Genomic DNA, 12,827 nt, shown 5'->3' with positions numbered 1-12,827 from the left:
AGAATTTTGGCAGTGATCAGAATTTTAACTTGTTAGGTTGAGAATCTCATTATACTGCAAAGATTGCTACCTGTTCCAAAAAATGAAAAGAAAAAAAAAATCTGGTTAATACTTCTGACATACCTATAGAATGTTATCTTCATTATATATTATATATATATTGTTGGTTTAATATTAAGGCTAATGTACTAAATAATGTAAACTGATCAAAGAATCTCACCTGACGACACCACAGTTTACGAAAAATTTGTAGGTATGCTAGTATCATCAGGCACAGTGGAACCATGTACGTTATAAAGAAGAAGCAAATGTGGTACACTTTGGAGTAAATCTCTCCTAAAAAAAAGAATATTATATATCAAGTAAAGATTGATTTGGTCATGAACTCAGAGAAAAACATCTTACATCCAAGCATTAGGATTTTAGCATTGGGGTTATCTTTGGAACATGATATTAGGAGGTTTAGGTTAAGAAGAATTTTTATCCTGCTCAGTCCTATATCCATATCCTGACCTAACATGGCTAGGAACTCTGTGATTTAGAAGATAGTGCTTCTTTCTTTATTCCTATCTCTTTAGGTGAGGTTTGTCTGAAGAAGATATATAAGAGTATGTCATGTCCCAACCACTCAGAACTCTTGTAATAGAAGGGATACCACCTGACCATGCAACAATGGCAACAACAATGTTGCCTGACTTTGCAACACAACTGTGTCTAGCCATTCGATCATCTTCACCAGAGACAGAAGGAATTTATAATGAGCTGGAACACCGCACATGATCACTGTGACCCAATGGCAGTTAAGACTGGGCATTATTATATTTATACTTAGGGGATTACCATTAATTTGACCATTCCAGCAACTAATCATGAAATTTATATATTTTCTGGACTTGTGGCATCTCCTGATTATGACCTTCATTTAATACTTTTGAATAAGAATTTTAAATGATTTCATATTTTTGGATTAAGTTTAAAAACAACTTAATATTCTGAAAAGTGTTGTGATATATTTTTTTATACATGCTATATTTGTAATAGATTTTAATATGTTGAAAAAATCATATTTAAACTTTTTCCAAAAATATTAAATCATTTTGAAAGCTTATCCATAAATATTACATCAAGGCCTATATTTGTTAACTCATTGGTACATTTTATGTATATACCACATCCCTTCTGGTGTCTAGTGGCAAACATCTAATTTCACTGCGGGAAGTTAGAGGGTAGTATACCAGTATAGGGGTACTAGAAGCACATGAGAAGTGCTATAAATAAGAATACCAATGGGAGGCTAAAGATATATAAAACAAAAACAAAAAATAATTTATTGAAAAAGATATATTAAAAATTACCAGAAACTTGGCAATCACCCAAAGTGTAACACACAAATTAAATAAAGTGGAAAAACCTGAAGTAAATAATTAAATGAAAAACATAGTTTGATAACCGAAGATTAAAAATCCTGAAGTTGCACTCTATTTATTCTCTGTTAGAGCACACGTCTGTGCTTCACATAAATAATGATAAACATGAAGTATAAAAGGGGGGAAGGATAAGGTACCCTGGGGTGTAGATGATATGAATCCTGTGTAAGTATATATATAGCAAAATAGCTGCCTAAGTAGAAAGAGCCTTGATACAGAGTGTAACAACAACAGGCTCAGTAAATAAACATAGGTGGTAAAAAGTAACAATCCATCGATAATTTTTGCTAATATAGTTGCACTTTAAATTAGCTGTATATTAGGCTGGCAGTGAACCTCTGTGTGAATACAGAGCTGTTTTAATCTGTCACATTAACCTATAAGGTTAGATATAAGTGAATTTAGTTCAATTGTAAACCTTAATGTTATATTATCTTGTTGAAATGAATAAAGGTTCAAATGAATAACCAAGGTGGTAGGTGTGAGCTTAGATTGATGCTGGCAGAACTCTAAGTTATGAGAACGCAGTATTATGCTATGCTCACAGGGTACAAAGGGGAGAAAAAAGAAGATATTGATAGTAATCCATAAAGAGAGCGATATCTCTAAATAAACTATCTGTGTATAGCCTCCCCGTGCCTTCAAGGGCACCTAAGTCCAACCCCCCTAGTACAATATATAGAAGGAGTAGAGTGCAGACATAGCACAGACGTGTGCTCTAACAGAGAATAAGTAGAGTGCAACTTCAGGATTTTTAATCTTCGGTTATCAAACTATGTTTTTCATTTAATTATTTACTTCAGGTTTTTCCACTTTATTTAATTTGTGTGTTACACTTTGGGTGATTGCCAAGTTTCTGGCAATTTTTAATATATTTTTTTCAATAAATTATTTTTTGTTTTTGTTTTATATATCTTTAGCCTCCCATTGGTATTATTATTTATAGCACTTCTCATGTGCTTCTAGTACCCCTATACTAGTATACTACCCTCTAACTTCCCTCCTTGATTCCACTAGGGGGTTACCCCCCTTCTCCTTCAGTATACCAGAGTGAGCTGTACTCAATCTGTTTCTAATTTCACTGCTGCTAGGCAGTAACCTATGCAGTAATGGAAGATAAAGATGTATTTTTCCTGCTGTTTTTCTTTCTTTTGGCTGCTGCTCCGTTGAACCTGTACTGAATATACAGATCCGATTTAATTTAGTTTATTGTATAGTTAGTAATGCCAAGAATCTATCTGGTAGCATTCTAACATTGACTAATCTTCAATATCCCTATCATTCCCCAGCTTCAGTGTGTCTTCAGAAAGAAGATGAATGCACATGAACACATTAGCATTCATTGAAGACCTCCAGGGTTTTTTACTGAAGTAAAAATAGCCAAATTAGAAGCACATCTTAGGTAATGTACTTAGGTACTTAGGTAATGTTTATAATTCAGCTATTCTTACCTTAAAATTTATTTTAGTGAATAACCCTGGATATTAGAGTGGCACTTTTGGTTCAGCATCCTAACAACTTTGCACTTTTAAAGAATTGTGGAAGCTGATTATTTTTATTCATTTTGTTCCTCCATATTTTTAATCTATAACTTTCATAATGCATTAAAACATGATGATTTAAAAAAAAAAGAAAAAAAAAACTTTATTTAAATTTAAGTTAGAGCATGGGTGGCTGTAGAAACAAAACTCCAACAATAAAGTTTTGGCAGTCAATGCAATTTCAGCAAATCAGCGTTTAACAAATGAAAGGCTAAATAAAGTCTCCCATAACAAACATTCCTGCATCTATATTTTAACACATTAATATTTCACAGTGTGTGACAGGTTCCCTACAGACACATTGAATTGATTAATATCAGAAAACAGATGGTACTTGTAGCAATAATTACAATGCATTATACAAAAGCACTTGTGCAACAAAGGCATGTTCTTAGATAAAGCCAATAATTAGATAGTTTTATCCAAATCCCAGATTTATGAGTTTCATGAACTATTGAGATGGTTTATTATCGCATCTACTTGGCAGCATGGGTCTGTTCAAGACATAAAAAGTAATTGTTTCTTCCTGAGGATACTTCACGGAAGAATAGCAACGTATATTTTAAGTTAATGTAAATGCTTTGACTTATGCTTTGGATGCCCTCCAATATCGTGGAGTTAAATGTGTAATCAATTTTGCGTGCTTTGCAGCACTTTATTATAATTATATATTTTAAGTTTCTATTTGTCTAGAATATACACTGCTCAAAAAATAAAGGGAACACAAAAATAACACATCCTAGATCTGAATGAATTAAAAATTCTTCTGAAATACTTTGTTCTTTACGTAGTTGAATGTGCCGACAACAAAATCACCCAAAAATAAAAAAATGGAAATCAAATTAAAGTGGAAAAACACACTACAGGATGATCCAACTTTGATGTAATGTCCTTAAAACAAGTCAAAATGAGGCTCAGCAGTGTGTGTGGCCTCCATGTGCCTGTATGACCTCCCTACAACGCCTGTGCATGCTTCTGATGAGGTGGTGGATGGTCTCCTGAGGGATCTCCTCCCAGACCTGGACTAAAGCATCTGCCAACTCCTGTACAGTCTGTGATGCAACGTGACATTGGTGGATGGAGCGAGACATGATGTCCCAGATGTGCTCAATTGGATTCAGGTCTGGGGAATGGGCTGGTCAGTCCATAGCATCAATGCCTTTGTCTTGCAGGAACTGCTGACACACTCCAGCCACATGAGGTCTAGCATTGTCTTGCATTAGGAGGAACCCAGGGCCAACCGCACCAGCATATGGTCTCACAAGGGGTCTGAGGATCTCATCTCGGTACCTAATGGCAGTCAGGCTACCTCTGGCGAGCACATGGAGGGCTGTGCAGCCCCCCAAACAAATGCCACCCCACACCATTACTGACCCATGGGCAAACCGGTCATGCTGGAGGATGTTACAGGCAGCAGAATGTTCTCTGTCACATATGCTCAGTGTGAACCTGCTTTCATCTGTGAAGAGCACAGGGCTCCAGTGGTGAATTTGCTAATCTTGGTGTTTTCTGGCAAATGCCAAACGTCCTGCACGGTGTTGGGCTGTAAGCACAATCCCCACCTATGAATGTCTGGCCTTCATACCACCCTCATGGAATCTGTTTCTGACCGTTTGAGCAGACACAAGCGCATTTGTGGCCGGCTGGAGGTCATTTTGCAGGGCTCCAGCAGTGCTCCTCCTGTTCCTCCTTGCACAAAGGCGGAGGTAGCGGTCCTGCTGCTGGGTTGTTGCCCTCCTACAGCCTCCTCCACATCTCCTGATGTACTGGCCTGTCTCGTTGTAGCGCCTGCATGCTCTGGACACTACGCTGACAGACACAGCACTGCCTGAGCCACTTGTGTGGGTTGTAGACTCCTTCTCATGCTACCACTAGAGTGATAGCACCGCCAGCATTCAAAAGTGACCGAAACATCAGCCAGGAAGCATAGGAACTGAGAAGTGGTCTGTGGTCACCACCTGCAGAACCACTCCTTTATTGGGGGTGTCTTGCTAATTGCCTATAATTTCCACCTGTTGTCTATCCCATTTGCACAACAGCATGTGAAATTGATTGTCACTCAGTGTTGCTTCCTAAGTGGACAGTTTGATTTCACAGAAGTGTGATTGACTTGGAGTTACATTGTGTTGTTTAAGTGTTCCCTTTATTTTTTTGAGCAGTGTATTTAGCTTATGACTTGCAAACTCTTATTACATTGGAAAAAATAAAATAGTGTCACACCATTACAGAGGTAACATTTAATCCTCTCTAGGGGTAATCCAGATCCAAAAAGTGATACAACAAACCCAAACCATTGTTTTGGCCTCTTACAAACCTAATCAGTGTTGCGTGTGAACTCTCTAGGAACAGAGGAACAATAAACATCCCAGATAAGCAGACTGAAAACACCTTGTGTCTCTACAAATCTGAAATACTTTTTTATTTGAGAAATCATCAATCAAGAAGCATTTTTTTAACAGCTGCATGGCTTCAAGTGGGATGTTGGGTATTTTTGCACTCTTACACTGTTACGTAAAGCATATACATTGTGATGGGCATTGCAGCTTGCAAAGCATAGCTGTAATGTTATCAATGTGCAGAGAGCCCACCTGCTTTTTACTCCCTCCCCAACTGTTAAAATTAAGTCTAAACGTTCAAACTGCAAAGGCTTCTACATAAAAAAGGAAGAAACCAACTGTTCCACAGTGCGTAATTTATCCCAACATTCAAAAAGCTAATGAGGTTGCATGCCGTCTTTCAAGATTAACAGGCAACTTGGTTTTTTAAAGTTCAAGGCAACGATTAGATCCCTGCTCTAACAAGCCAATGTTTTGTAAGTATCTCTACTTTTGTAGCCTTTCTTGTAATTTGTTGAATATGTTTGGTACTACTGAGAATTTATTTTTCTTGTGTTTTATTAAAATATTACCTTACACAGTCTTTGGGCTCTGGTACATTTGCAATCACATTACCAAAACAATATATATTAACTGAAGCACATGATCTTAAGTGTAACAGCAGGATACTCTAGGGGTTCTTGAGTTACACAATATACAATGTGAGTTGTACAGATATGCTGTGGAATTAAATTGGTATTGCTTTATGCCCTGGTTGAAAAATAGCTCAATATTTATTATATCTAATCATATGTATTTAGGAACTTATCTTTCATTTTAAGGCATCCATGTCATTTTTATAACTTCTTATTTGTCTATCTATCTGTCTGTCTGTCTGTCTGTCTGTCTGTCTATCTGATATATCTATCTTATTGTCTAGAGAACTATACAATTACAGTATATACTATAAGTATATGGTATTTCAAAGAAATATGCTTTGTTGAAGAATGTTTATACATGGTTATTTTGCTTAAAAAATGCAAAAAAAATGGAAATACACTTTAAGTTTATCTTTGGAGCTGGCATTGACATTATGAGGCAGAATTATACAGAATAATGCTTTTGGACTTGTAAAAAGCTAACACTAGTGACAACCTGTTATTTTGTATTGCCTTTGGCATTTTGTTCTATTGTGTTCAACAACATTTACATGAAAGGTTAGACCATATGTTCCATTCTTACTCAGTTCTAGATGTAAAGCTTTTAAAATGATATTCAAACTTTTATGCAAATAACAGTTTGCAATTTAACTTCACTGAATGTTTAAAACAAAAAGTAAACATTCACTTACCTTCCCAGTGCTCATCACAGACAGTGAATAAGATAGTTTTGTTTGCTAATTCAGGAAACACGCTACTGCACTCCATAACAAACGCCTGCGGAATCATTATAACACAGGATACAATCCAAATAACTACAATGCTGTTTCTTGCTCTTTTGGCGGTACTTTTGAACATCAATGGATGGCAAATTGCATACCATCTATCCAAGGCGATGCAACTGAGCGTTAGCACAGAAACAGAAACGGATACAGTCTGAGAAAATATATAAGAGAAATAAACAAATTGTATAAAAACAACCAACCAATTATGTTGTACTCCACAACCAATGAATTCTTAATTTCAAATGCAAACCTTTACTATAACAACTTTTTATCATTTTTACTCTAGCTCACAGATTTTTTCCCCCCAGAATTACAAAAAATATGTATATGTTACACATGAGTTTTTGTGTTGACACTAGCTATTTTGCTTTAATTACATTTGGAAAAACAACACTCCAATAAGCTAAAATTATAAAACAGATTGCAAATAGAAGTAAGATAAACACATTTTAAATAATACTTAATACTGAAATCACTGGATTTGCTATAAGAATATATGCAACAGCAATTTGATTAGTGAAAGCAATAGCAGTATGTGATAATCACAAACAGATGGCCGCAATATTACCCTTTTTATATGCCTGGTGCAACGCAGCCAAATTAATTTATCAAGTTCAGTTCAAAAAACAGCTTGCCCACTCTGTTTAATCTTCACAATTACATTTTCTGGCAACAAAATAAAATAAAAAAATAAAAAAAATAAAATGATATGGCACTATTGTTTTAAATGCCAGTTAAAATCAAAGCCTACGTACTATGTTTTATACTAGAAAAACTGTGTGGTTTATTGGATATTGTCAACACTTACACTAACTGTGCCATTAAATTTGAGCTCTTTTGGAAAAATGTTAGACATTTTTTATAATCACTTTTCAAATATTTACCTCAATTATTTACCTCTAGGATTTGTGTACATGTTGGGCCTGAAATTTTGATCATGGGTCAGGGCACAGGTGAGGACAAGGGATATTTTACAGCCTGAATCCACATGAGTTGGGGCCTTTCTGGAGACTGGGTTGTCGATGGTTTTTAGTTACAGTGTGCAGCTGTATTTTATTATTATTATTGATATTAATATAGCGCCAACATATTCCATAGCGCTTAACCATATTACAAGAGGAGGGAAATGTAACATCAAATGAGACAATTACAAAATGTTACAGGAACAGTAGAGTGATGAGGACCCTGCTCAAAAGAGCTTAAAGTCCTCATCAACCTTTTATACTTATATGAGGAAGATATATTACTTACCCAATAGGCTTTTTTACTCTTTATTTTTTTACTTTTTAATTAGGTCACATGAGTAGCCCTCACACCTCCAACTGTTTATTTTTAACTATCTGGGTAGGAGTTTTTTGCAATTGTAACTATTTGGACTTGCATTGTAACCATTTAGGACTCACAATATGCTTTAAGAGGACTTAGTTGGTGATTAAGTGGACTTGGTATAAACAACTGAAAGCTAAATCATGACGGCATATGCTCTGAGGAAGCCTGATTGGACAGGTGAAACATTTTAGCAACTGTGTTATGATTGACATTATCACGCCACATATTTTCGAGGTCTGGTTAAATGAGAATGTCAAATTTAAAATGTAATTACTCTGCTTATGAAGTAACAATATCAGGTCTATTTAATACAGTTAGAATTGTCAGGAATAGAAAGTGAATTTCAAATTATAAAACAAACTAAACTGGAAGCATAATGGACTTGGACTTGCATTTTGTCCTTAAGTTTGAAATTTACTTCTAAATAGAGTTGAGCGAACCCTGACTGAAAAGTTCGGGTTCGTACCGAACATTACGTTTTTTGGACCCCGAACACGGACATATCACTGTATGTTCGGGTTGGAGTTCGGAGTTCGACGATTTAATGACGTGTTTTGAAAGGCTGCAGGGCAGACAATCAACAAGCGTTTGACTCGTGTGCCCTTAGAAGCCATCACAGCCATGCCTACTAATGGCATGGCTGTGATTGGCCAGTGCAGTAAGTGACCCAGCCTCTATAGAAGCTGGTCACTTAGTATTAGTAAATTATACCCCTACTCGCTATACCGAAAAAAAACAAAAACTTCCCCCCTCCTGAGTCCCCACCCACGACGCGTGAGTGGAGGCTTTTAAACTAAAGGGGGGCCTATTGCTCCCCCAGCCCCCACCCCTGAGCAGTGGGTGGGGGCCCTAAATAACAATAAGGAGGGGGACCTACTGTCCTACCCCCCAGCCCCCACCCCTGTGCGGCGGGTGGGGGCCCTAAATAACAATAAGGGGAGGTCCTATTGTCCTCCTCCCCTGCCCCCACCCCATAGCGGTGGGTGGGGGCCATAAATAAAAATTGGGTGGGGGACCTAATGTCCTCCACCCCGGCCTCCACCCCTGCGCGGCGGATGGGGGCCCTAAATAACAATAAGGGGGGACCTAATGTCCTCCCCCCACCCCCCACCCCATAGCGGTGCGTGGGGGCCCTAAATAACAATAAGGGGAAGGACCTACTGTCCTCCCCCTGGCCCCCACCATTGAGCAGTGGGTGGGGGCTATAAATAAAAAATGGGGGGGACCTAATGTCCTCCCCCGGTCCCCACCCCTGAGCGGTGGGTGGGTGCCATAAATAAAAATTGAGGGGGACCTAATGTCCTCCCCCCAGCCCCCACCCCTGCACGGCGGGAGGGGTCCCTCTGTGTCATTTTACACAGTGTGGGAAAATTCCAAAGAACTTTCCCACGCTGGGTAAAATGACACAGAGCACTCTGATTGGTTAGCTTGAAATCCAGCCAATCAGAGTTCGCTGTGTCATTTTACACAGCGTGGTAAAGTTTTTTGGAATTTTCCCACGCTGTGTAAAATGACACAGAGCACTCTGATTGGTTACTTAATCCACTTAAAGAAAAGGTGATCCTAAACCGAATAGGCTTTAGTAGCACCAGAAAGGAGTTCTGTGGATGTTGTACTGTATATAAGTTAAAAGAACCAATTTTTTCAGGGCATCAAAATGATCCCAGAGAAAAGAAAGGAAACTTAAAACACCATCACAACTATGAACACACAGGGGAGACTGGAATATATATCACTAGATCGGCAGATAGAAATAGGTGTTAATAAGGTATAGACTTGTATGCTTGATGTCTCTACCCTAAATATTAAACACCATAGAACTGAGCCTAGAGAGAAAAATGAACTCAAGGCTTGAGTGAAAAAAAAAGTCCTCACAGTTAATAGTTACAGTCACTGGATGTTAATCTGTGAGATAGGTGCAGAGAGCCCCAGGAAACATTCAGTGAGATGTATCCTTTGCTAGGATCTGGTAACTGTTTCAAAAGAAAGGGCTTCTCTTATACACAAAGTATCCACGTGGCTGAACGTAGTGAAGAGCTAAAAATAGAAGTAAACCACTCAGACAAATCTGCTCTAATAAACCCTAGAGAGCAATGAGTAAACGGTGTCCTTCACCAGAATATCACAGTAATAGGACAACTTGGAAGGAATGCAACTATTGTGAATAAAGTATCCACATGGCTAGCATAGCTAAAGCTATCTAGAGATACTACAATAGAGATCCTATACTCAATCTAGTCTACTAGATTAACCTATTGATTAATCTAACATAGGCTAGAATCCGTGAATAAACCATCTCCCCCACCCTGTGATAACATCAAATCGTGCTGCGGTTAAAAGCAAAGTAAAGCATAGGACCTAACGCTCGTTTCGGTGCTGCTGAAGCGCCTTTGTCAAAGGTAACTGGTGTACTGCCCCAAACCGTAATTTATACTCAGCAGGTATACGTATAGTAGCCAATCAGTGCGCCAGAACGTATATCCTGTTCGCGCCAAAATTTCCAGCAAGGTGTATGTCCGTCAATCTTCTTGCAGTCTGCCCTCAGACGTCATTGGGGGCGTGTCTTGCTCGTTGAGAAAACCAGAGGATGCACTACCTCCCACAATGAGTCCGTGCCCCGCCTTTACGGGGAGTTTCTTTCAACTGACTCACTGTGAATCAATGCAACCGTCAATTTCCCATATACAGTGTAGTGGATCGCGGTATCAATACGACTGGTATACAGACATTCACCATATGTTGGTTACCTCTATTGTATAATAAATAATAGTGTCATTATGACTCTTATGTTCATTTAATGGGAGAACCAATATGTAAGATGAATAACAAATGATAAAGAATAAAACATCAGAGTATCATGTCTGCAAATAGCTGTAAGTATACTGGCATTTAGTGTTAGCCATAGGTGGCATCACTCTAACTCAGCAGATAGAACATGGTAACTTTCATTTAACATACACAAAATGTGTATTTTATAATGAGGATTATTAATATTGTCCTTAAAGGGAAAGAGGGACTTTGTATACTATTCGTGTCTTGCCCAGTGACCATTTGTCATAATATGATTACCGCACACTTGGATATGGTTGGACATATATAGGATGAGTGCTGAAAAGAGAGATCAAGATATCAACAGAATCAAAAAAGTTGATCCTTGGTGACTATACTTAGAGGGTATTATAATTACATAGGGTTTGTAGGTATGTACGATTATGCTTAATGTCTCTATATGGAGTTGTCAATAAACTATATTAATAGTCACAAACAGGTACAACAAAGAACATATATATATATACATATTTACAGGGGCAAAGCATTTGTTATATACGTATTCTGAATTAATAAATGGGGTGAAGGTGAAGCCCTCGTTCAGGCCCTTAGGTGCCAGGGTATCGAGTTTATAGATCCAATAACATTCCCTTCTTTTGAGGGTCTGATCTAAGTCTCCCCCTCTTTTACCCATTTGAATTCTTTCAATTCCCGCAAATTTAATACACCTGGGTGTCCATATGTTGGGACCTGACATGTCTCGCGACTGGTGTATCTCTATTTGAGGTCACCGAATGAATATGTTCCATTATGCGTCTCTTAAAGGGGCGCATGGTCTTGCCACATATTTGATGCCGCATTTGCATGTCAGTAGGTAGACTACTCCAGAGGTACTACAGTTAAAGAACTGTTTTAAGGGGATTTCAATGGTGTCTGTGGAATTTGTAAGGACTTTTGATCCTTTGGCAATAAAGGCACCTACCACACATCTCCCACATTGATATGTGCCATGCACTGTGATCCAACTTTCTTTAATCTTTTTTGATGCAGAAAGTTAGCTGGGTACAAGTATTTCCTTAATATTCCTGCCTCTTCTAGCTGTGATTGACACCTTGGTTGAAATGGTGTCTTTTAGGTGTGGGTCCTGTGTTAGTAATGGCCAAAAACGGCCTAGCACTCTTTTTGCCTCTTCCCAGCCTGCATCGTAGCTTGCTATGCATCTTATTTGTTTCTTAGGGTCTGATTTAGATTTTTCATGTAACAGATCCTCACGATTACAGCTCAATGCTCTCTGGTAAGCTTGTTTTAGGCATCTGTTGGGATAGCCTCTTTGTTTGAATCTTTGCCTTAGATCCATAGCTTTACATTTAAAGTCATCAATCGATGAACAATTTCTTCTCAGTCTCAGATATTGACCTACTGGAATACCCCTTTTTAGGGGGGTAGTGTGATGACTCTCCCACCGGAGCATATTATTTGTAGATGTGGGTTTACGGTATAGAGTAGTCTCAACCTCAAGGTTCTCAGTAATCATGAGTGTACAGTCCAAGAAGTTGAGTACTTGGCCACCAAATTCTATTGTAAATCTAAGATTGTGATTGTTCACGTTAAGTACTCTTACAAAGTTTTCAAAGTAGTCTTTAGTCCCTGTCCAAATAACGAGGACGTCATCTATGTATCTCTTCCATAGGAAAACATAGTCAGTGAATGTATTATTTGGCTCAGAAAACACAATTTCTTTTTCCCACCATCCCAGGTGCAGGTTAGCGTATGCTGGAGCGCAAGATGTCCCCATCGCATTCCCCTGCACCTGGTGATAGTATTTATTTTGGAAAAGAAAGAAATTGTGCGTTAGAATAAATTTCAGCAAGTTCAACACAAACTTTGTATGAGTATTGTGTTCCACACCTCTTTTCTTCAAGTAGTATTCCGTGTGGTCCAAACCACTTGAATGTGGTATGGAGGAGTATAAGGCCTCCACATCCAGACTACAGAGTACTGC

At 38.1% G+C, this 12,827-nt stretch overlaps 1 protein-coding gene across 1 annotated transcript in view; it reads right to left on the bottom strand.

Moving 5' to 3' along the window:
- HCRTR2 (hypocretin receptor 2) overlaps window positions 1-12,827 on the bottom strand; it is a 123,685-nt gene that overhangs the window by 24,315 nt on the left and 86,543 nt on the right. Inside the window, exons 3-4 of the mRNA XM_063441125.1 lie at window positions 6,635-6,878; window positions 221-336 (exon numbers count right to left, since the gene is read on the bottom strand). Of these exons, the coding sequence (XP_063297195.1) occupies window positions 221-336; window positions 6,635-6,878 (360 nt within the window). The remainder of the gene's footprint in view (window positions 1-220; window positions 337-6,634; window positions 6,879-12,827) is intronic.

This window comes from Pelobates fuscus, chromosome 2 (genome assembly GCF_036172605.1).
Source record: "Pelobates fuscus isolate aPelFus1 chromosome 2, aPelFus1.pri, whole genome shotgun sequence".
Classification (NCBI taxonomy): domain Eukaryota; kingdom Metazoa; phylum Chordata; class Amphibia; order Anura; family Pelobatidae; genus Pelobates; species Pelobates fuscus.
The sequence above is the reverse complement of the archived record's forward strand: the minus strand, read 5'-3'. Positions and strand labels throughout refer to the sequence as shown.